Here is a 26,544-nt window from a genome sequence, read left to right as displayed (position 1 = left end):
TGTTTGGGAGCTCCATCCACCCACATCTAGGTGATGTCAGAGGGGGCCGGTAGAGCATCGCAGGCTCTATGCATAACTCCCTTTATCATTTCTAGCAAAGGTTCACAGTATCCCACAAACACCAAAGTACAAAAGGACAGTATGAACAATAAATAGCATATATCGAAAGCACACACGAAATAACAAAACGTAAATGCGCCTTTACGAGTCAATACGATGCAAGTATAATCTTTCACAAATGTATTCATATTTGAAAGGAAATTAAAGCAAGAGCATTCAAGAATTCCAAGCAATCATATATAACTCAATTCAAATAAAAAGGTTAGATAGAATTCAATGTCCAAAGGAATGAAACTGGAATAGGCATATATTAAAAGCAAATGCGGAACAATGGGATATACATGTGCCTATATGAGTTAATACGATATAGCATAAACGTTACACAATAGTTTTTAAGAATACAAATAATTTTATAGACAAGAGCATACAATAATTCAAAGCAGTAATATAAAACTTAATTGGACAAGAAAGCTAAATGAAATCAATTTCCAAAGGAATGAAACCAGAATATGTGAAATCGACCAAAGCTCGATTTCTAGCAGAATTCGAGAGGCACATTGAACAAATGATTCAAACTATCAATCGTGCTCCAATATACTCAAGAAAGCTATTGTGAAAGATATTTCAATCTTATTTCAAAAAAAATAATTTTTGTATGAATCGAAGTTTCAACAAAGAGTTACTATAGATTTAGTAACCCATGATCAAAGAACAAATCTCAATTTTATAGAATTCACAGGGTCAGTTTCAATAGAAAACTGGACAGGTATTTGGACTCTAAATCTTTCAATCTAAGTATCAAATGAAAGATCTACTTGTCTAGTTTAAAATGAAATAAGTTTGGAATAAATCAAAGTTTCCAACAGTGACTTTTAGGCAGTTCAGTATCAAAAGGTCAGAAATTACGATTCTTGTTTTCAGAATTCGTAGGCTTATTTGAAATAGAAGTTTAGACAGGCAAACTTACTCTGAATTCTTAAAATAAGCTCGAAAGAAAGGATATGAGTCTATATTCAGATCAAATAAGTTTTGTACAAATCAGAGGTCAGTACATAAAGTTATAACCATAACAAGGTAGAAAGGTCAGAATCTCGAAAGTTTCACAGATTCGAATCGTTATATCTAAACAGGAGATATATCAAATATAAGGCTAGAACAATTCAAAGTTTCTCATATTCAAAGCAAATGTAGAGATAAAATTACAGTAAAGAAAGGTTAGGACGCTTACAATTGGAAAGATTAGAAAGCTTGCAATAGGAAGGATCGGAACACTTGCAATAGAAAGGATCGGAACACTTACAATAGGAAAGATTAGAAAGCTTGCAATAGGAAGGAGGAATGGGAATAAGAAATAAGAGATGTAGATGAATGTAAGTTTAACTTCTATGGAAGCACTTCTCGTGATTTAATTGATTTTTTTATTCATTTCCTACATGCAGAGGAAGAGGACATTAATTTTAAATAAAATAAAAATAGGTTTACTCTACCCATTTTTACCTTCCAAGATAGATTAACTAATCTAAAAAAATTAAAAAAAATTATAGTGACATGTATTTTTATTGACCGATCAGAATTACATTCTAAGACCAATAATTGTCTCAAAAGATCCAATATACACATATTATTGGACTAACCATGGGACTCTCGGCCATGACACTCGAGGCATTCCTCAGCCTGACCAAACAAGTGCAAGCCATGGTGGCAATAATGCATACGCTTGCTCCACTCATTCCTCAGATTGCGTGGCTAGCGGCTCCCCCAATTAACTCGACCCGATAGAGGCCGAGTGGGGAGCAAGTCGGGATGGGAGAAGCCCTAGAGCAAGCGATGGACCCGAGAGGTTCGCCCGAGCAGAGCATACCTGCACCCTGCCTAGTTGTCCCGGGTCAACCAACGCTTGGACGAGTTCTAGCACAAGTTCCAAAAATCACTGAGCGAGTCTAGCGAAGGCAGCTCAGGTAGGTCCCATTTCACACAGGAAGTACAAGACAAGTCGGTACCCCTCAACTTCAGGCTGTCGGTATTGGAGACATATGATGGCGGCTCCGATTCCACGGAGCATGTCTCCGCATATCGGGCTCAGATGGCCCTCTATGGCACCTCCGATGCATTGATGTGCTGGGCATTTTCGACCACCCTGAGGGGACCGGTACAAGCATGGTACAACCAATTGCGCCAATCTTCGGTCTTGTCTTTTGACCAACTCACCAGAGAGTTCGAGTAGAACTTCCTCACCAACATGCGACCTAGGCCTTCCATGGCCACCCTACGAACTTCCTCTTAATATAGTATCATTCTAGTCAAGTTTTTTTGTTATTGGGATAGGTGAATTCTTATGGATCCACCCCCTGAAGGAATCAAATATGATAATTTTTCATCATTCGACTCGAGCAAGAATGAAATGAATGGCAAAAATAGATCCGTATAAAATCTACTTTTCATACATATCTTCATGTATCATATATAATGACTCTATGTAAGAAAAGATTTACTAAATTCTATTTTCTAGGGTTGCAACTATTTATTGCAACTAATTTAGTTCTTATAGGTAAATGCTCGATATCCAAGTCGGCTTATAAATTTGATCATAATCAAGTGTTTTTTGGATTGACTCATATTTTTTTATTGGTGTTTATCTCCCAAATATCTTACTTTTTTTATGTACAAAATATTTACTTGTTACTAATAAAGTCCAACTTATGTTCTTCCTTAGATCTCTTATTTCACTCTGATAGTGTTATAGATTTGGATCGATGAAGAGGAAATGAATATGTTTCCATACTGTAAATAAGGAAGTGGAATAAATGGAATATCGAATCATCCCACCTCACTTATTTTATTCTATAGGATCTAACGAAGCCTGTTCATGCATAACATGATTCAGATATGATCATAGAAAAAGTTCTCCTCAAATAAATCGACCTGTCCTCTACAACATAAGGTGCTTACGTGGTATTTAAAAGTGAAGATACATTGGGTTATGAATTCAAATGTTAGGGATAAAATCAATCGTTTTAGTGACAATCATAAGTCATCCTCTCTTTGAAAAATTCATTTCTAACTATTCGTATCAAATAAAGAATATAACACTTCCAAGTTGAAGAAAAGTATTCAAATAAATAACATGTCTTATTTTTTCAATAATCCATATTTATAGCAATGAAATATTATTGGATATTTCATCTGCCTTTGTTCCTCCCAAGTATGATATATGATCAATTACATCTGCCTTTGTTCAAGGCAAACATTTTAATCTGCCAAGCTTCAGGACATCATAGGTTATGCCATTAAACCATGAGTTGTAGAAAGCATCTCAACTCATGGTTTGGCTCTCTGATAAGCACACTCCTCTAGCCCAACACCATTCACAGGTAGATCATCTTCAGGGAAGGGGCAATGCGTTATACGATCTGGATATTCCGGAATCTGCGCACAGGGAGTGGGCGTCACGTGACTCGATACGCCCTCCACGTCGGTGCAGTTCCAAATCGGCTTCTTCGACTTCACCACCTCCGCCGTCACATTGTAGATGCATATTCCGGTGAAGGGCGCGCCGGGAATCCCCTCCAGCTTCGCGGCCATGGTCACGTTCTCGGCCACCACGTTGCTGTAACTGATATTCTGCACCACCGGAATGGCTTTCGGATCAAATTTGTCGTCCGGGTGCTGCCCGTAGGTGCCCGTCATCCAGAAGACCCACTTCATTGTGTGCAGATTCATTCTTCTCACGAATATGTCCTTCACGTAAGCTCCCCTTCCGATGGTCGTCTTGATCCTGACGCCGGATTCGGAGTGGATGGCCGTGATGTCTTCGGCCCGGACATCTTGGATTCCTCCCGACATCTCGCTTCCCAGGGCGATGACAGCGCTCGTGGGGGAGATGCAGGTGAGCCGTCTGATCACTATGTGTTTGCTTGACATGTTGAATGCAATCCCGTACTCATCCCAACCGCTTTTAATGGCGATGCAGTCATCGCCTGAGACTATGTAGCAGTCCTCAATGCGGACATTGGAGGATGAGTCTGCGAAGAAGAGAGAAACCACCAAAAAGAATCAATCGAAACAACAACATAGAATCTACAACCCAAGTAAATGTAGGTACGATATCCACCTGGATCGATCCCATCAGTGTTGGGAGAGTTGACCGGTGCAAGAATTGTGATGCCTGAGACGATTACGTGGCTGCACAGTGCATTCATTCACGTTAACATCAGATTGTAACAATAGAATGGAAAGCAAAAGAAGCCTTCAAGTGTTCTGAAAGTAGATTATTAATATAAACCTGCTGTACACTGGATGGACATTCCACGATGGAGAGTTAACCAATGTAATGTTGGAAATCAGCACTTGTTTGCAGTACATCAATTCAATGAGGTATCCACGAGTGTAATTGAGTTCTTTGTTACGGAACATTTTCCACCAGGTTTCACCTTGTCCATCGATAGTTCCATTATTCCCTAAAAATAACAATAAAACTTGTTAGCATCAGGACGTGGTATGTTGCAATCAAATTATATTCTGTTCCCCATCTATGATGCAAACAAGTTAGAGGATGATATATATGTGTCTTCTTGTCAATCAAAGCACGCCAAAACATCATAAACTGAATTAAATGTTATAGTTTTTGACTAAAAATAATTTTTTTTATCTAAATTTTAGGGGATCATGGAATGACAACACGACGCAGGCTTTATGAATTTAGAAGTAATGTGATAGAAGTACTGGAAATATGCAACGTATATACTACCTATTATGACCACATCGGTTAGGTTATATCCCATGATGAGATTACTGTATCTACCCCCAACCGCATCTCTTCCTCTACCGTAGGAGGGCAAAGGGTCAATGATCGGCCACTCGTTGATATCCTACATAAGCATATCACCAATTGTCTTAGTTGATGCAGATTGAACAAAAGAACATAGTATTAAAGCTTCTATTAGCTACCAATAAACAAAAAAAAAAAAAGAGTATCCATGCAATTCATAAGCAATGTTGTCCAAGTTGCAGTGTGAGAAGCCATAAAATGGGATTGCAGAATAGAAATTTATGTTCTATAAGCTGCATTTGAAATCTAACTTGTTCTCCCAAGTTTGTAGCATTAATAGAGTTTTGCTGTCTTCAGGAAACCCAATTAGCTACACAGATCTACAAGGTTTAGTAAAAAAGAAAACACTGAGAGATTGGATGACAGTACTCTTTCCTACAAAATATCAAAGAGAGAGTTTGTGTTTTGAGAGTCTAAATAGCAGTTTTGTGTTAGAAAGTCATCCGCCTAGCTTTTAGACTGATGGTGGAGCCTAAAATTCATGTGAGGATAAGGTCCACACTGCATTCCATTCTTATGCTGGTTTCCTCGCATCCTTTCCTACCTTAAAGTTCTTACACGGAAAGAATGCCATTCTCAATTAAAACTTATTAATTTTGGAGCGTAATCTTCAAGATCTTGAAATTTGAAAGGAAATTTTTTATGTGGACTCTAATCCAAGATTATTGATGTTCAGATATGACATACAAGAGAAATAATAATAATAATAATAATAATAAAACAAAACAAATATTACTGTTTTCTTATTTTGAGAGATCAAAGTAGAGATACTAAATAGTCAAAAATCTACCATACAAATTGTAATTATTTTAGAAATTAATATTATCAAGACAAATTTAGATTTGTAGTGGCTTAGTTCACTTCTTTTCCCTCATCAGTCCAAAGCGGTGACTATGCACATCGGATTAGACTTGTGAATTCTCCTTGGAGATGAGATGAATGAAACGTTAGAATAGTATACACTCGCTATGTAACGTTCTGGTGGGGCTCACCAGTGACGAATCTATTCTTCATCGTCACCGTTCATCTGGCGAGAGCTATCAGATGAACAGACTCGATGGGAAGGGCTACTAGCCATAATCACCACCGAGGATGATAGAGGCGATGGTAATGGCAAACAAGCCGTGAACGATTATGAACATGCACTCTACATCAAAATAGATGGAGGAGAAGGTGAGGGAAGGGGGCGGAGGAGGGAGGCGGACCTGAGTGGCGAGGATGACGGCGTCGTGGTCGAGGAAGAGGGTGAAGTGGTCGGCGAGGTTGAAGGGCCCGGTGAGCCACCGGCCGGCCGGCACCACCAGCATCGCGCCGCCGTCATACGCCACCTTACTAAGGTTGGCCACGGCCGCCGCAAAGGCCGCCGTGTTGGAGGTCACCCCGTCGCCCACCCCGTCGAAGTCCGTCAGGCTGGCCACGTGGGCCCGGCGTCCTCTTGCCCCCGCCGCCGCATAGTGGAAGGCTTCTAGCTCCGTCGCACCACCTGCCCGCCGGTGGTGGTGATGGCCCTCAGTGATCCCTATGAACGCCGCTGTTACCACCGTCCACAGCACTAAAATCATCAACACCTACACGTAACCGAGAAAAGTTGGAGTTTGAAGGATTAAAGCTTTGAGTTAGGATTACTGGGAAAAAGAAAAGAAAAGGAGAAGAGGTGTTACACGGAATATTGGCGGTGAGTGCTCCATTGTCAGAGAGATGTGTCGGAAACAGAATGCTTCCACGACTCGGCTCTTGTTCTATATATAGAGAGAGATGAAGAGAGAGAGAGAGAGAGAGAGAGAGAGAGAGAGAGGAAGGCTAATTATAAATTATGTTATATAATTAGTTAATTTCAGTATGTTGATTCGAGCTAATTATAGATTATTTATACTACAAACTAGAGTATGCATAATTTTAGATAGTTATATTGTCCTTGGTTGAAAATAACATGTTTGTTGAGACAGTCTGGTCTCTCCTTTAAAATGTGATTTGTCCTACTCCAATGATATATTTTAGTTGACATATTATTGAGCAACACATAAGCCTTTTGTTACCACAATAATAAAATCGTAAAGTCTTAACCATTTGTACTTGACAAAAGCTATCATGAATTAATCTGTCTCTCTGCTCTAATAAACTTAAATGGATTGATTATCATCATATTAAGATTAATTTGTTTCAAGTTGGCCCTTATAGGCTTGTACAATGGTTGCTATGTTCTTACTCATGACACCAGACCTATTTGTTATCATTATAATATTTTCAGCCCTATTTGTTATCATTATAATGTTTTGGCTTGACCCTTTGGCATATTTTTTTTCTGAAATTATTGTTACTCTAACAATACATTGAACCATATCATGGGAATTTCTTTTTTAATTGGTTCTTACATTATCTGATATAGTAGCCTTGTAACTAGTATCACATCCAACTAGGGTAAATTGTAAGATTATACCTTTTTAATACTTATTTTGTTTTATTGAACTTCCGAATCTAAGTCATCATATGAAAAAAAATATATAAAGAGTGAAAAAAGAGAATCTAGTTCTCTTTTTAGATTGATATATAGTGGGTTTTAGATTCGAAGATGGTGTCCATATAGATTTCATAAAGTTCTATCCGGATGATATCGAAAGATATACATTGGGGATCCGATATATTATTATTATTTAATTTTATTTCTGAATTAATTTTTTTTCATATTACATATAGCATATTACAGATTTTATGTTTACAATTGATATCAGAACCTAAGTTCTTAAGATTAAATACCTTAGATCTTTTATTTTCTAATTTATGATGCATAAATTATTCTTGTATATTATCGATTTAAATTCTTATCTAAATGTGAAAAAAAAATTTTCATTGGTGCTCACATCATCTGATACAGTAGCCTTGTATAATATAGCATCTTTCCACATGTCTTACATCAGATTGCACCCTTTTAACACTTTCATTTTTTGTTGGACTTCTATAATGTTTTATGTAGGATATTTTTTAATGGCGAGACTGCCTTGCATGTTGATCCTTTTACTTAGCATGTGATTAGATTGGATCTCCCAAGTTTTTGCTCCATGATAGGCATTCTTTCCTTCTTTCTTTGTGGCAATATCACTTTCGTTGAGAAGTTATAACATGATTCATTTTTATGTTTTAGTTTAAATTTATTTTTCTTTCTTGCCTACATCATGATTCTTATCTGGCTATCTTGACTAACATTATTTGCCCCTGCAGTACTTCTTATATCATGACATTATAGTTTATACCATTAAGGCATAAACTATAATGTGGTGATATAATGATTAGTGGCAATTGCTAGTCATATTACGAGCCATTCGTAGAAGTGGTATATAATTAAGTTTTGTACGTGATGTAACAAATGATTTCAAGAGAAATAAATGATTCAATGATATGATTAAATAATAGTATTAGTATAGTATGATTTGAGAGGAAGTAGCAGGATCCACTAGAAACTACAGTAGAGGTATGTTGAATCAAGAGTAGACATAAATATTTTTATAATAGTCTTTTCGTTCTATCCTCGCTTATGAAAGGTCAAGCCAATACCATAGCTATTGCAATGCAAAGGGCTTTATTTGAGAATTAGAAGGAACATGTATCCCATGTGCAAACTATGAAAAAGTGTTGCATGAATATTCTACGATAATAAGTATTGAAGAATTGATACATAAAATTTTACTAAATTTGAAAGAAATTGTATTGAGAAGTAAATATATATAGAGTTAGAGATGCATCCATTTGCATAAAGGGCCCTAAATACAGAACTGCTCCAGATATCATCTCACCATCTTATGTGGATATAGTTGACACAAAACAACATATAACTAACCTGACGGAATCAATTTATTTATATATTGAATTATAAATTAGGTGAGATCGTGAATAACTCTCAAAATGGAAGTTATCTTAAAGATGATAAATCTATGCCTATTCGAAATACGAATCATAGTATTCATTATTATGGGAATGGGAATAAATAATGGAAGTTTAACTTCTATGGAAGCACTTCTCGTGATTTAATTGATTTATTTTATTCATTTCCTACATGCAAAGGAAGAGGACATTAATTTCAAATAAAATAAACATAGGTTTACTCTACCCATTTTTACCTTGCAAAATAGATTAACTAATCTAAAAAAAATAAAAAAAAAATATATTGACATGTATTTTATTGACCAATCAGACTTACATTCTAAGACCAATAATTGTCTCAAAAGATCCAATATACACATATTATTGGACCATTTGAATAAGAATCAAGAAGATCTTATGAAAATTGAATATGTTCACATAGAAGATGTAAAAGAGATATTGGACACTCTACAAAAGCATTTCACAATTGATTTACCTAAGAATAAATTTTAATTTTAAACCCATTACAATTATTTCATCTTCTTTTTCTAATAAAAATAGAAAGAAAAATTTGTAAAGAAAGAAGAAATTTTATTTTTAATCTTTTTGGCACAATATGTATTTTCATGAAATAATCATAATCAAATTAATGTATCCAAGAATAGTGACTTTGAAGTCACTATTCTTAGATACTTATATCCAGGTATTTCACAGTTGAATTAAGTTAAAAAATACTTAAAGATAGCGATTTATCAATAGATAATGTTGCCCCAATACCTAACTAAAGAGCTGCTAATCAAAAAGACTATTGTAGCTATTGGATGATGAAATAGATTTTAAAATTTATTAATATTCTTTAAAAAAAGTGCTATCAATAATCTCATTGGTATTGAAACCATTAAAAGAACAACTAATAACTTATTGGGCATTGTATGGAGTATTTATAATACGTGAACGAATATTTTCAAAGCCTACATTACTAATGATGGTTCTAGAATTACCAAGCCTACATTACATGTAATAGTACCTAGAATTAATACTGAAAAAAATATATAATATCATTGGGCCATGCGGGTTCTCCATAATAATTATGGCCCATCTCTTTAGCTATTTTAGCTCTTAATATAGTATTATTTGATACGACGTATTTTGGGCCCAAGACACGTCATAGCTGACGCCACACGTCAAGTCAAAAGCGTACCAAGAAGCTGTTCCATATGTCCCATCTCGAGAGCTCGGGGCGGTGCCGTCTGACATTGCTCCGCATGCCACCCGAGACAACGACCGATCAAAAGTGTCGTCCCATCCCTCAAGAATCAGCGGCCACGCCAAACCGACGTGCTATCGACCCTCGTACTATAGTATAAAGCCCCTGGCCAGCATCCAAAAAGAGGGGAGAGGAGGGAAGAAAAATAGAAAACAATCTACCCACTATTGACTTGCTCATCGAAGGGGCCAAAGTCGAGGATCACCAGACTAAAGAGCTGCTAATCCACCCACTACCTAACTAAAGATGTGCTAATCAAAAAGACTATTGTAGCTTTTGGATGATGAAATAGATTTTAAAATTTATTAATATTCTTTAAAAAAAGTGCTGTCAATAATCCCATTGGTATTGAAACCATTAAAAGAACACCTAATAACTTATTGGGCATTGTATGGAGTATTTATAATACGGGAACGAATTACCATTTGGGTAATATTTTCAAAGCCTACATTACTAATGATGGTTCTAGAATTTCCAAGCCTACATTACATGCAATAGTACCTAGAATTATTATTGAAAAAAATATAAAATATCATTGGGCCATGCGGGTTCTCCATAATAATTATGCCCCATCTCTTTAGCTATTTTAGCTCTTAATATAGTATTATTTGATACGACGTATTTTGGACCCAAGACACGTCATAGCTGACGCAACACATCAAGTTAGAAGCATACCAAGAAGCTGTTCCACATGTCCCATCTTGAGAGCTCGGGGCGGTGCCGTCTGACACTGCTCCGCATGCCACCCGAGATGACGACCGATCAAAAGTGTCGTCCCATCCCTCAAGAATCAGCGGCCACGCCAAACCGACGTGCTATCGACCCTCGTACTAAAGTATAAAGCCCCTGGCCAGCATTCGGCAAGAGGGGAGATGAGGGAAGAAAAATAGAAAACAATCCACCCACTACTCACTCGCTCATCGAAGGGGCCAAAGTCGAGGATCACCCGACTAAAGAGCTGCTAATCCACCCACTACCTAACTAAAGACCTGCTAATCAAAAAGTCTATTGTAGCTATTGGATGATGAAATAGATTTTAAAATTTATTAATATTCTTTAAAAAAAGTGTTGTCAATAATCTCATTGGTCTTGAAACCATTAAAAGAACACCAAATAACTTATTGGGCATTGTATGGAGTATTTATAATACGGGAACAAAGTACCATTTGGGTAATATTTTCAATGCCTACATTACTAATGATGGTTCTAGAATTACCAAGCCTATATTACATGCAATATTACCTAGAATTACTACTAAAAAAAATATAAAATAACATTGGGCCATGCGGGTTCTCCATAATAATTATGCCCTATCTCTTTAGCCATTTTAGCTCTTAATATAGTATTATTTGATGTGGTGTATTTGGGCCCAAGACACGTCACAACTAAAGCCACACGTCAAGTCAAAAGCGTACTAAGAAACTGTTCCACATGTCCCATCCCGAGAGCTCAGTCATATGTGTCGTCCCATCCCTCGAGAGTCAGCGGCCAAGCCGAACCGACATGCTATTAACCCTCATACAATAGTATAAAGCCCCTAGCCAGCATCCGGCTAGAGGGGAGAGGAGGGAAGAAAAATAGAAAACAATCCACCCACTACTGACTTACTCATCGAATGGGCCAAAGTCGGGGATCACCCGATGAGGGCCATTTTTGCAGGCGAATGACCACTCGCGAGCCGTGAGCGTCTCAACCCAGAGGTCACCATCCAATGCGCAAGGATGAGCCATCAATCGGCCAGAGCCCAACCAATGCCAACAAGCATCCCTTCCCGAGGGCACGACCACCTCGTCATCCAGCTCACTCGATAGAAGGCTCCCGACATTGACCCGTGGACCAAACCGTGCTAACTCATCAGCTATGGTATACTTGTTCACTAATATTTTGGCGCTAGAAGGAAGGCCATGTCGCAGAAGCATATCGTAGAAGCTCTCCCCGAGGGAGAACCACCGACCGGTCCCCCCTCCGTCGAGCCTGAAAATCAGTCCCTCCCCACCCTCGGAGATGGGGGGATCCTAGCCTCGACACTAGATCGCTACTGGCACCTTTTCAATGACCCGGGGTTGTCACCCCTCGAACTAACCACGGGACCCTCGGCTATGACACCCGAGGCATTCCTCAGCCTGACCAAACAAGTGCAAGCCATGGTGGGCATGATGCAGACGCTCGCTCCGTTCATTCCTCAGATCGTGTGGCTAGTGGCTCCCCCAATTGACCCAACCCGACAAAGGCCGAGTGGGTAGCAAGTCGGGATGGGGGAAGCCTGAAAGCAAGCGACAGACCCAAGAGGTCCACCCGAGCAGAGCATACCCGCACCCTACTAAGTCACACTACCCCACTTCGAGCCTGACACCGTATCGTTTGACTTGGCGGACGACTCGCTTTGAGCCCAATTGTCCCTGGTCAACCAACGCTTGGACGAGTTCTAGCACGAGTTCCAAAAATCACCGAGTGAGTCTAGTGAAGGCAGCTTAGGCAAGTCCCCTTTCACATAGGAAGTACAGGACAAGTCGGTACCCCTCAACTTTAGGCTATCGGCATTGGAGGCATATGACGGCGGCTCCGATGCCGCGGAGCATGTCTCCGCATTTCAGGCTCAGATGGCCTTCTATGGCACCTCTGATGCATTGATGTGCCGGGCATTTCCGATCACCCTGAGGGGACCGGTACGAGCGTGGTTCAACCGACTGCGCCAATCTTCGGTCTTGTCCTTTGACCAGCTCACTAGGGAGTTCGAGCAGAACTTCCTCACTAGCGTGCGACCTAGGCCTTCCATGGCCACCCTGCGAACTTCCTCTTAATATAGTATCATTCTAGTCAAGTTTTTTTATTATTGGGATAGGTGAATTCTTATGGATCCACCCCCTGAAGGAACCAAATATGATAATTTTTCATCATTCAAGTCAAGCAAGAATGAAATGAATGGTAAAAATAGATCCATATAATATCTACTTTTCATACATATCTCCACATATCATATATAATGACTCTATGTAAGAAAAGATTTACTAAATTCTATTTTCCAGGGTTGCAACTAATTTAGTTCTTATAGGTAAATGCTCGATATCCAAGTCGGCTTATAAATTTGATCATAATCAAGTATTTTTTGGATTATCTCATATTTTTTTATTGGTGTTTATCCCCCTAATATCTTGATTTTTTTACGAACAAAATATTTACTTATTACTTATAAAGTCCAACCTATTTTCTTCCTGTTGGGAAAAAACCTGTTAAAGCGGAATATTCTTTTCCCTCTTTGTGTATCAAAATGGGTTCCTCATCAAAATACCAACTTGATATCCAAATGAAAATATAACCAGCACAGCATAAACAATAGAGCAAATAATCAATCACATAGTGATACCAAATCTTTTAACGTGGAAAACCTAATGTGGGAAAAACCACGGGACCGTAGTCCATTTTAAACTTCCGCTATCAATAATAATGATAACAGGTTTACAATAGGTCTTCTCTAGAATAATAAGAGGATCAGAATAACATCAAGAACATAGATCTTAGCTCTAGCATATCGGATGGATCTCCTCAAAAGAGAATTCTAGGTCTCACAGAATGGATATAGCAGGAAAGTACCTTAGAGGGGGTAAATTTTAGATCAACACATTAGAATTGTAGAGTTTGCTGCAAGGATTCTCCACATAAAGTTTGGGTCAAAACTGACAACGTTTGGCTGCCGATCGTCAAATAGAAAACTCGGAAACCTAATCTTTCTCTCTCCTCTTTTCTCTCTATGCGCCGTCGCTCGCTGCACGCTCATCTGCACACACACACACCACATGCTCTCTTTTTTTTTTGCTACCCTCACCTTTTGCCCTTTCTTAAATTAGTGATTTGGGCTCAATAGGCCCAATTGTCCAAGCCCACATATGGGCTGGACCCAACAATATGAGAAATGAATATATTCACATAGAAGATGTAAAAGAGATATTGGACACTCTACAAAAGCATTTCACAATTGATTTACCTAAGAATAAATTTTCATTTTAAATCCATTACAATTATTTCATCTTCTTTTTCTAATAAAAATAGAAAGAAAAATTTGTAAAGAAAGAAGAAATTTTATTTTTAATCTTTTTGGTACAATATGTATTTTCAAGAAATTATCATAATCAAATTAATGTATCTAAGCATAGTGACTTTGAAGTCACTATTCTTAGATACTTATATCCAGGTATTTCATAGTTGAATTAAGTTAACAAATACTTAAAGTTAGTGATTTATCAATAGATAATGTTGCCCCAATACCTAACCAAAGAGCTGCTAATCAAAAAGACTATTGTAGCTATTGGATGATGAAATAGATTTTAAAATTTATTAATATTCTTAAAAAAAAGTGCTGTCAATAATCTCATTGGTATTGAAACCATTAAAAAAAACACCTAATAACTTATTGGACATTGTATGGAGTATTTATAATACGGGAACGAAGTACCATTTGGGTAATATTTTCAAAGCCTACAATACTAATGATGGTTCTAGAATTACCAAGCCTACATTACATGCAATAGTACCTAGAATTACTATCGAAAAAAAATATAAAATATCATTGGGCCATGCGGGTTCTCCATAATAATTATGCCCTATCTCTTTAGCCATTTTAGCTCTTAATATAGTATTATTTGATACGGTGTATTTTGGGCCCAAGATATGTCACAGCTGAAGCCACATGTCAAGTCAGAACTGTACCAATAAGCTGTTCCACATGTCCCATCTCAAGAGCTCGGTTATAAGTGTCGTCCCATCCCTCGAGAGTCAGCGGCCACGTCGAACCGACGTGCTATTAACCCTCGTACAATAGTATAAAACCCCTGGCCAGCATCCGGCCAGAGGAGAGAGGAGGGAAGAAAAATAGAAAATAATCCACCCAGTACTGACTTGCTCATCGAAGGGGCCAAGTCGGGGATCACCCGACGAGGGCCATTTTGCTAGCGAATGACCACTTGCGAGCCGCGAGCGTCTCAACCCAAGGGTCACTATCCAATGCGCAAGGACGAGCCGTCACTCGACCAAAGCCCAACCAATGCTAACAAGCATCCCTTCCCGAGGGCACGACCACCTCGTCATCAAGCTCACTCGATAGAAGGCTCCCGACATTGACCTGTGGACCAAACCGTGCTAACTCATCAGCCATGGTATACTTGTTCACTAACATTTTGGCGCTAGAAAGAGGGCCATGCCATAGAAGCATGTCGTAGAAGCTCTCCCCGAGGGAGAACCACCGACCGGTCTCCCCTCCATCGAGCCCGGAAATCAGTCCCTCCCCACCTTCGGAGATGGGGGGATCCCGTCCTCGACGCTAGATCGCTACTGGCACCTTTCCAATGACCTAGGGTTGTCACCCCTCGAACTAAACATGGGACCCTCGTCTGTGACACCCGAGGCATTCCTCAACCTGACCAAACAAGTGCAAGCCATGGTGGGCATGATGCAGATGCTCGCTCCGTTCATTCCTCAGATCGTGTGGCTAGCAGCTCCCCCAACTGACTCGACCCGATAGAGGCCAAGTGGGTAGCAAGTCGGGATGGGGGAAGCCCGAGAGCAAGCGACGAACTAGAGAGGTCTGCCCGAGCAGAGCATACCCACACCCTACTAAGTCACACTACCCCACTTCGAGCCTGACACCGTATCGTTTGACTTGGCGGACGATTCGCTCAGGGCCCAACTGTCCTGGGTCAACCAACGCGTGGACGAGTTCTAGTGTGAGTTCCAAAAATCACCAAGCGAGTCTAGCGAAGGCGGCTCAGGCAGGTCCCCTTTCACATAGGAAGTACAGGACAAGTCGGTACCCCTCAACTTTAGGCTGTCGGCATTGGAGACATATGACGACAGCTCCGATGCCGCGGAGCATGTCTCCACATTTCAGGCTCAGATGGCCCTCTATGGCACCTCCGATGCATTTATGTGCCGGGCATTTCCGACCACCCTGACAGGACCGGTACGAGCGTGGTTCATCCGACTACACCAATCCTCGGTCTCGTCCTTTGACCAGCTCACTAGGGAGTTCAAGTAGAACTTCCTCACTAGCGTGCGACCTAGGCCTTCCATGGCCACCCTATGATCTTCCTCTTAATATAGTATCATTCAAGTCAAGTTTTTTTGTTATTGGGATAGGTGAATTCTTATGGATCCACCCCCTGAAGGAACCAAATATGATAATTTTTCATCATTCGACTCGAGCAAGAATGAAATGAATGGTAAAAATAGATCTGTATAAAATCTACATTTCATACATATCTCCACATATCATAAATAATGACTCTATGTACGAAAAGATTTACTAAATTCTATTTTACAGGGTTGCAACTAATTTAGTTCTTATAGGTAAATGCTCGATATCCAAGTTGGCTTATAAATTTGATCATAATCAAATGTTTTTTGGATTGTCTCGTATTTTTTGATTGGTGTTTATCCCCCTAATATCTTGATTTTTTTACGTACAAAATATTTACTTATTACTAATAAAGTCCAACCTATGTTCTTCCTTAGATCTCTTATTTCACTCTAATAGTGTTATAGATTTGGATAGATGAAGAGGAAATGAATATGTTTCCATACTGTAAATAAGGAAGTGGAATAAATACAATATTGAATCATCGGAGTATATTAATAACGAATGAAACATTTCGGAGCTTATCAATGGCGTATGAAATGTTTCGGAGCATATCAATGACAAATGAAATATTTCGGAACATATCATTGGCATATGGAATATTTCAAAGCATATCAATGGCGTAGGAACATTTCAGAGGCATAGGGAGCATTTCAGAATATATCAATAGCGTAGGAAATATTTCAGAATATATCAACAGCATATGAACCATTTCAGAGCATATCAAAGAACGAATACAAAACAGAAGTTGAAACGTCGTATTTGATGTTACATTCATATCTTTCTTATCCAAAGCACATACATAAATACATAACCAAAGCTCTGGATATCATATCAAACATACAGAAAGTGTAGTGAGACCACAGATAGAATGTACTTCATTTATTTCTGAATGACCACTAGACAGAAGTCTCCCACGTCTGGAAGCTCCATCCACCCACGTCTAGGTGAAGTCAGAGGGGGTCGGTAAAGTATCGCAGGCTCTATGCATAACTCTCTTTACTATTTTTGACAAAGGTTCACAGTATCCCATAAACACAAAGTACAAAAAGATAGTATGAACAATAAATAGCACATATCGGAAGCACACGCGGAACAACAAAATGTACATGCGCCTTTACGAGTCAATACGATGCAAGCATAATCTGTCACAAATGTATTCAGATTTGAAAGGAAATGAAAGCAAGAGCATTCAAGGATTCCAAGCAGTCACATATAACTGAATTCAAATAAGAAGGTTAGATAGAATTCAATATCCAAAGGAATGAAACTGGAATAGGCACATATCGAAAGCAAATGTGGAACAATGGGATATACATGTGCCTATATGAGTTAATGCGATATAGCATAAATGTTACACAATAATTTTCAAGAATGCAAATAATTTTAAAGACAATAGCATACAATAATTCAAAGCAGTAATATAAAGCTCAATTAGACAAGAAAGCTAAATGAAATCAATTTCCAAAGGAATGAAACCAGAATATGTGAAATCGACCATAGCTCCATTTCTAACAGAATTCGAGAGGCACATTAAACAAATGATTCAAACTATCAATCGTGCTCCAATATACTCAAGAAAGCTATTGTGAAAGATATTTCAATCTTATTTCAAATAAAATAATTTTTGTATGAATCGAAGTTTTCAACAAAGAGTTACAATAGATTTAGTAACCCAAGATCAAAGAACAAATCTCAATTTTATAGAATTCACAGGGTCAGATTCAATAGAAAACTGGGCAAGCATTTGGACTTTAAATCTTTCAATCTAAGTATCAAATGAAATATCTACGTGTCTAGTTTAAAATGAAATATGTTTGGAATAAATCAAAGTTTCCAACAAGGACTTATAGGCAGTTCAGTATCAAAAGGTCAGAAATTACGATCCTCGTTTTGCAGAATTCGTAGGCTTACTTGAAATAGAAGTTTGGACAGGCAAACTTACTCCGAATTCTTAAAATAAGCTATTAAAAGAAAGGATTATGAGTCTATATTCAGATTAAATAAGTTTTGTCCAAATCATAGGTCAGTTCATAAAGTTATAACCATAACAAGGTAGAAAGGTCAGAATCTCGGAAGTTTCAAAGATTCAAATCGTTACGTCTAAACAGGAGATATATCAAATGCAAGACTTGAACAATTCAAAGTTCTTCATATTCAAAGCAAATGTAGAGATAAAATTACAGTAAGGAAAGGTTAGGACACTTGCAATAGGAAAGATTAGAAAGCTTGCAATAAGAAGGATCGGAACACTTACAATAGAACGGATCGGAGCACTTGCAATAGAAAAGATTAGAAAGCTTACAATAGGAAGGAGGAATGAGAATAAGAAACAAGAGATGTAGATGAATGGAAGTTTAACTTCTATGGAAGCACTTTTTGTGATTTAATCGATTTATTTTATTCATTTCCTACATGCAGAGGAAGAGGACATTAATTTTAAATAAAATAAAAATAGGTTTACTCTACCCATTTTTACCTTCCAAGATAGATTAACTAATCTAAAAAAAAAATTATATTGACATGTATTTTTCTTGACCGATCAGAATTACATTCTAAGACCAATAATTGTCTCAAAAGATCCAATATACACATATTATTGGACTAACCATGGGACCCTCGGCCGTGACACCCGAGGCATTCATCACCCTGACCAAACAAGTGCAAGCCATGGTGGGCATGATGCGGACGCTCGCTCCGCTCATTCCTCAGATTGTGTGGCTAGTGGCTCTCCCAATGGACTCGACCCGAAAGAGGCCGAATGGGTAGCAAGTCGGGATGGGGGAAGCCCGAGAGCAAGCGACGGACCCGAGAGTTTTGCCCGAGCAGAGCATTCCCGCACCCTGCTAAGTCAAACTACCCCATTTCGAGCCAGACCCTGTATCGTTTGACTTGGTGGATGACTCGCTCAGGGCCCAACTGTCCCGGGTCAACCAACACCTAGATGAGTTATAGTGCGAGTTCCAAAAATCACCGAGCGAGTCTAGCAAAGGTGGCTCAGGCAGGTCCCATTTCACATAGGAAGTACAGGACAAGTCGGTACCCCTCAACTTCAAGCTATCGGTATTGGAGACGTATGACGGCGACTCCGATCCTGCCGAGCATGTCTCTGCATTTCGGGCTCAGATGGCCCTCTATGGCACCTCCGATGCATTGATGTGCCGGGCATTTCCGACCACCCTGAGGGGACTGGTACGAGCGTGGTTCAACCGACTGCGCCAATCTTCGGTCTTGTCCTTTGACCAGCTCACCAGGGTGTTCGAGCAGAACTTCCTCACCAACGTTCAACCTAGGCCTTCCATGGCCACCCTGCGAACTTCCTCTTAATATATTATCATTCTAGTCAAGTTTTTTTGTTATTGGGATAGGTGAATTCTTATGGATCCACCCCCTGAAGGAACCAAATATGATAATTTTTCATCATTCGGCTCGAGCAAGAATGAAATGAATGGCAAAAATAGATCCGTATAAAATCTACTTTTCATACATATCTTCACATATCATATATAATGACTCTATATAAGAAAAGATTTACTATATTCTATTTTCTAGGGTTGCAACTATTTATTGCAACTAATTTAGTTCTTATAGGTAAATGCTCGATATCCAAGTCGGCTTATAAATTTGATCATAATCAAGTGTTTTTTGGATTGCCTCATATTTTTTTATTGGTGTTTATCCCCCTAATATCTTAATTTTTTTACGTACAAAATATTTACTTGTTACTAATAAAGTCCAACCAATGTTCTTCCTTATATCTCTTATTTCACTATGATAGTGTTATAGATTTGGATCGATGAAGAGGAAATGAATATGTTTCCATACTGTAAATAAGGAAGTGGAATAAATAGAATATTGAATCATCCCACCTCACTTATTTTATTCTATAGGATCTAACGAAGCCTGTTCATGCATAACATAATTCAGATATGATCATAGAAAAAGTTCTCCTCAAATAAATCGATCTGTCCTCTACAACATAGGGTGCTTACGTGGTATTTGAAAGTGAAGATAGATTTGGTTATTAATTCAAATGTTAGGGATAAAATCAATTGTTTTAGTGACAATCATAAGTCATCCTCTCTTTGAAAAATTCATTTCAACTATTGGTATCAAATAAAGAATATAACACTTCCAAGTTGAAGAAAAGTATTCAAATAAATAACATGTCTCATTTTTCAATAATCCATATTTATAGCAATGAAATATTATTGGATATTTCATCTGCCTTTGTTCCTCCCAAGTATGATATATGATCAATTACATCTGCCTTTGTTCAAGGCAAACATTTTAATCTGCCAAGCTTCAGGACATCATAGGTTATGCCATTAAACCATGAGTTGTAGAAAGCATCTCAACTCATGGTTTAGCTCTCTGATAAGCACACTCCTCTAGCCCAACACCATTCACAGGTAGATCATCTTCAGGGAAGGGGCAATGCGTTATACGATCTGGATATTCCGGAATCTGCGCACAGGGAGTGGGCGTCACGTGACTCGATACGCCCTCCACGTCGGTGCAGTTCCAAATCGGCTTCTTCGACTTCACCACCTCCGCCGTCACATTGTAGATGCATATTCCGGTGAAGGGCGCGCCGGGAATCCCCTCCAGCTTCGCGGCCATGGTCACGTTCTCGGCCACCACGTTGCTGTAACTGATATTCTGCACCACCGGAATGGCTTTCGGATCAAATTTGTCGTCCGGGTGCTGCCCGTAGGTGCCCGTCATCCAGTAGACCCACTTCATTGTGTGCAGATTCATTCTTCTCACGAATATGTCCTTCACGTAAGCTCCCCTTCCGATGGTCGTCTTGATCCTGACGCCGGATTCGGAGTGGATGGCCGTGATGTCTTCGGCCCGGACATCTTGGATTCCTCTCGACATCTCGCTTCCCAGGGCAATGACAGCGCTCGTGGGGGAGATGCAGGTGAGCCGTCTGATCACTATGTGTTTGCTTGACATGTTGAATGCAATCCCGTACTCATCCCAACCGCTTTTAATGGCGATGCAGTCATCGCCTGAGACTATGTAGCAGCCCTCAATGCGGACATTGGAGGATGAGTCTGCGAAGAAGAGAGAAACCACCAAAAAGAATCAATCGAAACAGCAACATAGAATCTACAACCCAAGTAAATGTAGGTACGATATCCACCTGGATCGATCCCATCAGTGTTGGGAGAGTTGACCGGTGCAAGAATTGTGATGCCTGAGACGATTACGTGGCTGGACAGTGCATTCATTCACGTTAACATCAGATTGTAACAATAGAATGGAAAGCAAAAGAAGCCTTCAAGTGTTCTGAAAGTAGATTATTAATATAAACCTGCTGTACACTGGATGGACATTCCACGATGGAGAGTTAACCAATGTAATGTTGGAAATCAGCACTTGTTTGCAGTACATCAATTCAATGAGGTATCCACGAGTGTAATTGAGTTCTTTGTTACGGAACATTTTCCACCAGGTTTCAATCGATAGTTCCATTATTCCCTAATTGAGTCCATCGATAGTTCCATTATTCCCTAAAAATAACAATAAAACTTGTTAGCATCAGGACGTGGTATGTTGCAATCAAATTATATTCTGTTCCCCATCTATGATGCAAACAAGTTAGATGATGATATATATGTGTCTTCTTGTCAATCAAAGCACGCCAAAACATCATAAACTGAATTAAATGTTATAGTTTTTGACTAAAAATAATTTTTTTTATCTAAATTTTAGGGGATCATGGAATGACAACACGACGCAGGCTTTATGAATTTAGAAGTAATGTGATAGAAGTACCGGAAATATGCAACGTATATACTACCTGTTATGACCACATCGGTTAGGTTATATCCCATGATGAGATTACTGTATCTACCCCCAGTCGCATCTCTTCCTCTACCGTAGGAGGGCAAAGGGTCAATGATCGGCCACTCGTTGATATCCTGCACAAGCATATCACCATGATATGAATTGTCTTAGTTGATGCAGATTGAACAAAAGAACATAGTATTAAAGCCTCTATTAGCTACCAATAATAAAAAAAAAAAAAGAGTATCCATGCAATTCATAAGCAATGTTATCCAAGTTGCAGTGTGAGAAGCCATAAAATGGGATCGCAGAATAGAAATTTATGTTATATAAGCTGCAGTTGAAATCTAACTTGTTCTCCCAAGTTAGTAGCATTAATAGAGTTTTGCTGTCTTCAGGAAACCCAATTAGCTACACAGATCTACAAGGTTTAGTCAAAAAGAAAACACTGAGAGATTGGATGACAGTACTCTTTCCTACAAAATATCAAAGAGAGAGTTTGTGTTTTGAGAGCAGTTTTGTGTTAGAAAGTCATCCACCTAACTTTTAGACTGATGGTGGAGCCTAAAATTAATGTAAGGGTAAGGTCCACACTGCATTCCATTCTTATGTTGTTTCCTCGCATCCTTTCCTACCTTAAAGTTCTTACACTCGGAAAGAATGTCATTCTCAATTAAAACTTATTAATTTTGGAGCGTTATCTTCAAGATCTTGAAATTTGAAAGGAAATTTTTTATGTGGATTCTAATCCAAGATTATTGATGTTCAGATATGACATACAAGAATACATATATATATATATATATATATATATACATACATATATATATATATATATATATATATATTGTGATGTCCTTGGATTTGTACAATGGGAATCGGATCGTGATGAGATCACGATAATGAGATCGATTCACCTTTAAACACAAATCCGAAATAATCCCGGTCATAGGTTACTCGAAAGGGACATCGTAATAACCGGACAGACTGGTGTGCTGTATACCCATCCATTTGATGGATGCAGCTGGTCTCATAGCTGCTCATGTAGGGACATTAGGGATACAATACAAGTGCTCATTGGAGAATGAGTTCACCGATTGATCCGCTTACGGAATGCTGGATGGTTGATGATGCCTTATTGTCAGAGAGCGATTCCATAGTCCTAGTGGTGTATCTGGTCCTTAGACTTGAGTCACCAAGGATGTCCTGTATAAGTGCTCCACAGTTTGATACCAGACTTATAGGTTTGGCTGTCCCAGATCTAGTACAGCTAGACATTGGGAGTGGTAGTCGACCTTACAAGGGTTATTGAGTGTCAATAGAGGATTATCCACTCTCGACGTCATGAGAGGAATATCCTATGTGTTCTTGCTCAAACAAATCCCTGGCCAGGGTCATTTTGGTTGAGAGAGAAAGAGTTCTCCAAGAGAATCCGATTAGAGCGAGACTCGAGTAGAAACCGTATGGGTCTGACAGCACCATGCTCGATATACAGTCTCTGAGATATTAGATGGATGATGGACTATAAGTACACAATAACTGAGGACAGACAAGTCCAATAGATTGGATTCCCCTGTATCGTCTAGGGACTACGGCGTAGTGGCCTAGTATGTCCGTAGTCGATGAGTTAAGTGAATTATTACAAAGATAATAATTCACCGAGTTAGAAGGAATTCTGATAGGTATGACTCACAGCCAGCTCGATATTGGGCCTAGAGGGTCACACACATGTGGTAGGCATTGCGATGAGTAGAGGTTCAGATATGAGATATCCGACGGAGCCCTTGTCTTATTGGATATCCAATAAACCCCTGAATTATTAGATCCCATGGACGAGATCCAATAAGAGCCCTTGAGAGATTATTGGATAGAGATCCACTAATCTAAAAGGCTTGGGTTATTGGATGCAGATCCAATTCCCACTAAGGGAGGATCCATTAGTGTTTGACAGGGGACCTCTATAAATAGGAGGGATTCAGAGTCTCATAGGCTAGAGCCTTTGCTTGCCTCTGCTATTCTCCTCCCCCTCTTCACCTCAAAGTAGGCCTAGAGTTTTGAGGAGCGTCTTCGCAGCCCTGCTGTATGGATCACCGCTAGAGAGGAGGACGCTTGACCTCCTTCAGATCTGCAAGGAAACAGGGATATACGATCTCCCTAGGTAACACAATCTACTCTATACGCAGTTTTAAGTTTCCCGGATTTTGCGCACCAATCTTCGCACGATGACGAGCATCTCTTTGGGAATCGAGGATTTTGTTTTTCCTTGTTCTTTCGCTGCGCATGTGATGTCGCCACATCAAGATTTCCCAACAGTGGTATCAGAGCTAGGTTGTTCGTGCGAATGATTGGTTTTGAACTGTGTGTGTTGTGTTAAGGAAGAATTTTAACGCAAAAACAAGGAAGGGGAGCAATAGTTGCTGCCCTCGATCTACGTGCATGCAACGCAGTCGAAGGTGCTAGTCATAGGTGCCCAACAAGCCAATCACGTGAGTGATGGCATGTGTGACTTGATACAAAATCTTTTTGCTTATTATATTTTGACGTATATCACTTTATAACTATTGCATAAATGCATATATATATTGTGATGTCCTTGGATTTGTGCAATGGGAATCGGATCGTGATGAGATCACGATAATGAGATCGATTCACCTTTAAATACATATCCTAAATAATCCCGGTCATAGGTTACTCGAGAGGGACATCGTGATAACCGGATAGACTGGTGTGCTGTATACCCGTCCATATGATGGATGCAGCTGGTCTCATAGCTGCTCGTGTAGGGACACTAGGGATACAGTACAGGTGCTTATTGGAAAATGAGTTCACTGATTGATCCGCTTACGGAATACTGGATGGTTGATGATGCCTTATTGTCAGACAGCGATTCTGTAGTCCTAGTGGTGTATCTGGTCCTTAGACTTGAGACACCAAGGATGTCCTGTATGAGTGCTCCACTCTTTGATACCAGACTTATAGGTTTGGCTGTCCCAGATCTAGTACAGCTGGTCATTGGGAGTGGTAGTCGACCTTACGAGGGCTATTGAGTGTCGATAGAGGATCATCCACTCTCGGCATAATGAGAGGAATATCCCATGTGTTCTTGCTCAAACAAATCCCTGGCCAGGGTCATTCGGGTTGAGAGAGAAAGAGTTCTCCGGGAGAATCCGATTAGAGTGAGACTCGAGTAGAAACCATATGGGTCTGACAACACCATGCTCGATATACGGTATCTGGGATATTATATGGATGAGGGATTATAGGTACACGGTAACTAAGGACAGACAGGTCCAATGGATTGGATTCCCCTGTATCTTCTGGGGACTACGGCGTAGTGGCCTAGTACGTTCGTAGTCGATGAGTCAAGTGAATTATTATAGAGATAATAATTCACTGAGTTAGAAGGAGTTCTGACAGGTATGACTCACGCCCAGCTCGATATTGGGCCTAGAGGGTCACACACATATGGTAGGCATTGCGATGAGTAGAGGTTCGGATATGAGATATCCGACGGAGCCCTTGTCTTATTGGATGTAGATCCAATACCCACTAGGGGAGGACCCATTAGGGTTTGACAGGGGACCTCTATAAATAGGAGGGATTCAGAGCCTTATAGGCTTGAGCCTTTGCTCGCCTTTCCTATTCTCCTCTTCCTCTCCACCTCAGAGCACGCCTGGAGTCTTGAGGAGCGTCGTCGCAACCCTGCTGTGTGGATCACCGCTAGAGAAGAGGACGCTTGACCTCCTTCACCCTCTCCTAAGGATCTGCAAGGAAACAGGGATATACGATCTCCCTAGTAACACAATCTACTTTATACGCAGTTTTAAGTTTCACGGATTTTGCGCACCAATCTTCATACGACGACGAACATCTCTTTGGGAATCGGGATTTTGTTTTCTTGTTCTTCCGTTGCGCATGTGATGTCGCCCCCATGATTTCCCAACAGTGGTATCAGAGCCAGGTTGTTCGTGCGAATGATTGGTTTTAAACTGCGTGTGTTGTGTTTAGGAAGAATATTGACGTCAAAATCGTTGACGCAAAAGCGAGAAAGGACAGCAACAGTTGTTGCCATCGATCTGCGTGCGTGAAGCGCAGCCGAAGGCGGGCAGCACAGGGGCTGCGTCTGCAGCAGTCGGCCGGCGGCCTGCTTGCAGCAGGCTTGCTGCCGGCGGGGCTGGCAGCCCACGGGCAGAGGCGCCGCAGGGCAGCGGCGCCTGCCGCCGCTTCTCCCGTGGGCGAAACCCCCCCAACAGGGGCGGCCGCCAAGCGGGACAGCACCGCCTGCGGAGGCAGCGGCGCCCTAAGGGGGCACCCACCCGCAGCGGCAGCGCCGCCAGCGGGCGTGCCGCCTGCAGGCGAGGGCAGTGCCCTCGCCCCGCCGCACAGGCCGCCGCCAGCAGGGTGGCGGCGGCGGCGGCAGCAGCAAAGGATAGTAGGGCATTAGGGTTTTCTGGAGAAAAGACAATTTTACCCCTCGGAATTTGAGAAATTCCAGTTTCTGTCTTTTGTCCAAATTACGAAAATACCCCTATAAATTCAGAAATTCCCTACATGTCCCTGATTTCAGAAAATATTAATTAATTAAAAGGTTTAGTTGATTATTATTTT

At 40.0% G+C, this 26,544-nt stretch overlaps 2 protein-coding genes across 2 annotated transcripts; both read right to left on the bottom strand.

Annotated features, from left to right (window-relative positions):
• Positions 1-3,378: 3,378 nt before the first annotated feature.
• LOC135630753 (probable polygalacturonase) lies at positions 3,379-6,333 on the bottom strand. Its single transcript, XM_065137916.1, has 5 exons — positions 6,094-6,333; positions 4,808-4,928; positions 4,343-4,517; positions 4,172-4,242; positions 3,379-4,082 (listed from the first exon to the last, which is right to left on the bottom strand). The coding sequence occupies exons 1-5, from the start codon at positions 6,193-6,195 to the stop codon at positions 3,379-3,381; spliced, it is 1,173 nt and encodes a 390-aa protein (XP_064993988.1). The 5' UTR covers positions 6,196-6,333.
• A 14,163-nt stretch (positions 6,334-20,496) lies between these two features.
• Positions 20,497-21,377, bottom strand: LOC135630752 (probable polygalacturonase). The gene is made up of 2 exons (XM_065137915.1): positions 21,290-21,377; positions 20,497-21,200 (listed from the first exon to the last, which is right to left on the bottom strand). Exons 1-2 carry the CDS (start codon positions 21,375-21,377, stop codon positions 20,497-20,499), a joined length of 792 nt encoding a protein of 263 aa, XP_064993987.1.
• Positions 21,378-26,544: the final 5,167 nt, after the last annotated feature.

This window comes from Musa acuminata, chromosome BXJ3-2 (assembly GCF_036884655.1).
Source record: "Musa acuminata AAA Group cultivar baxijiao chromosome BXJ3-2, Cavendish_Baxijiao_AAA, whole genome shotgun sequence".
Taxonomy (NCBI): Eukaryota; Viridiplantae; Streptophyta; class Magnoliopsida; order Zingiberales; family Musaceae; genus Musa; species Musa acuminata.
The sequence above is the reverse complement of the archived record's forward strand: the minus strand, read 5'-3'. Positions and strand labels throughout refer to the sequence as shown.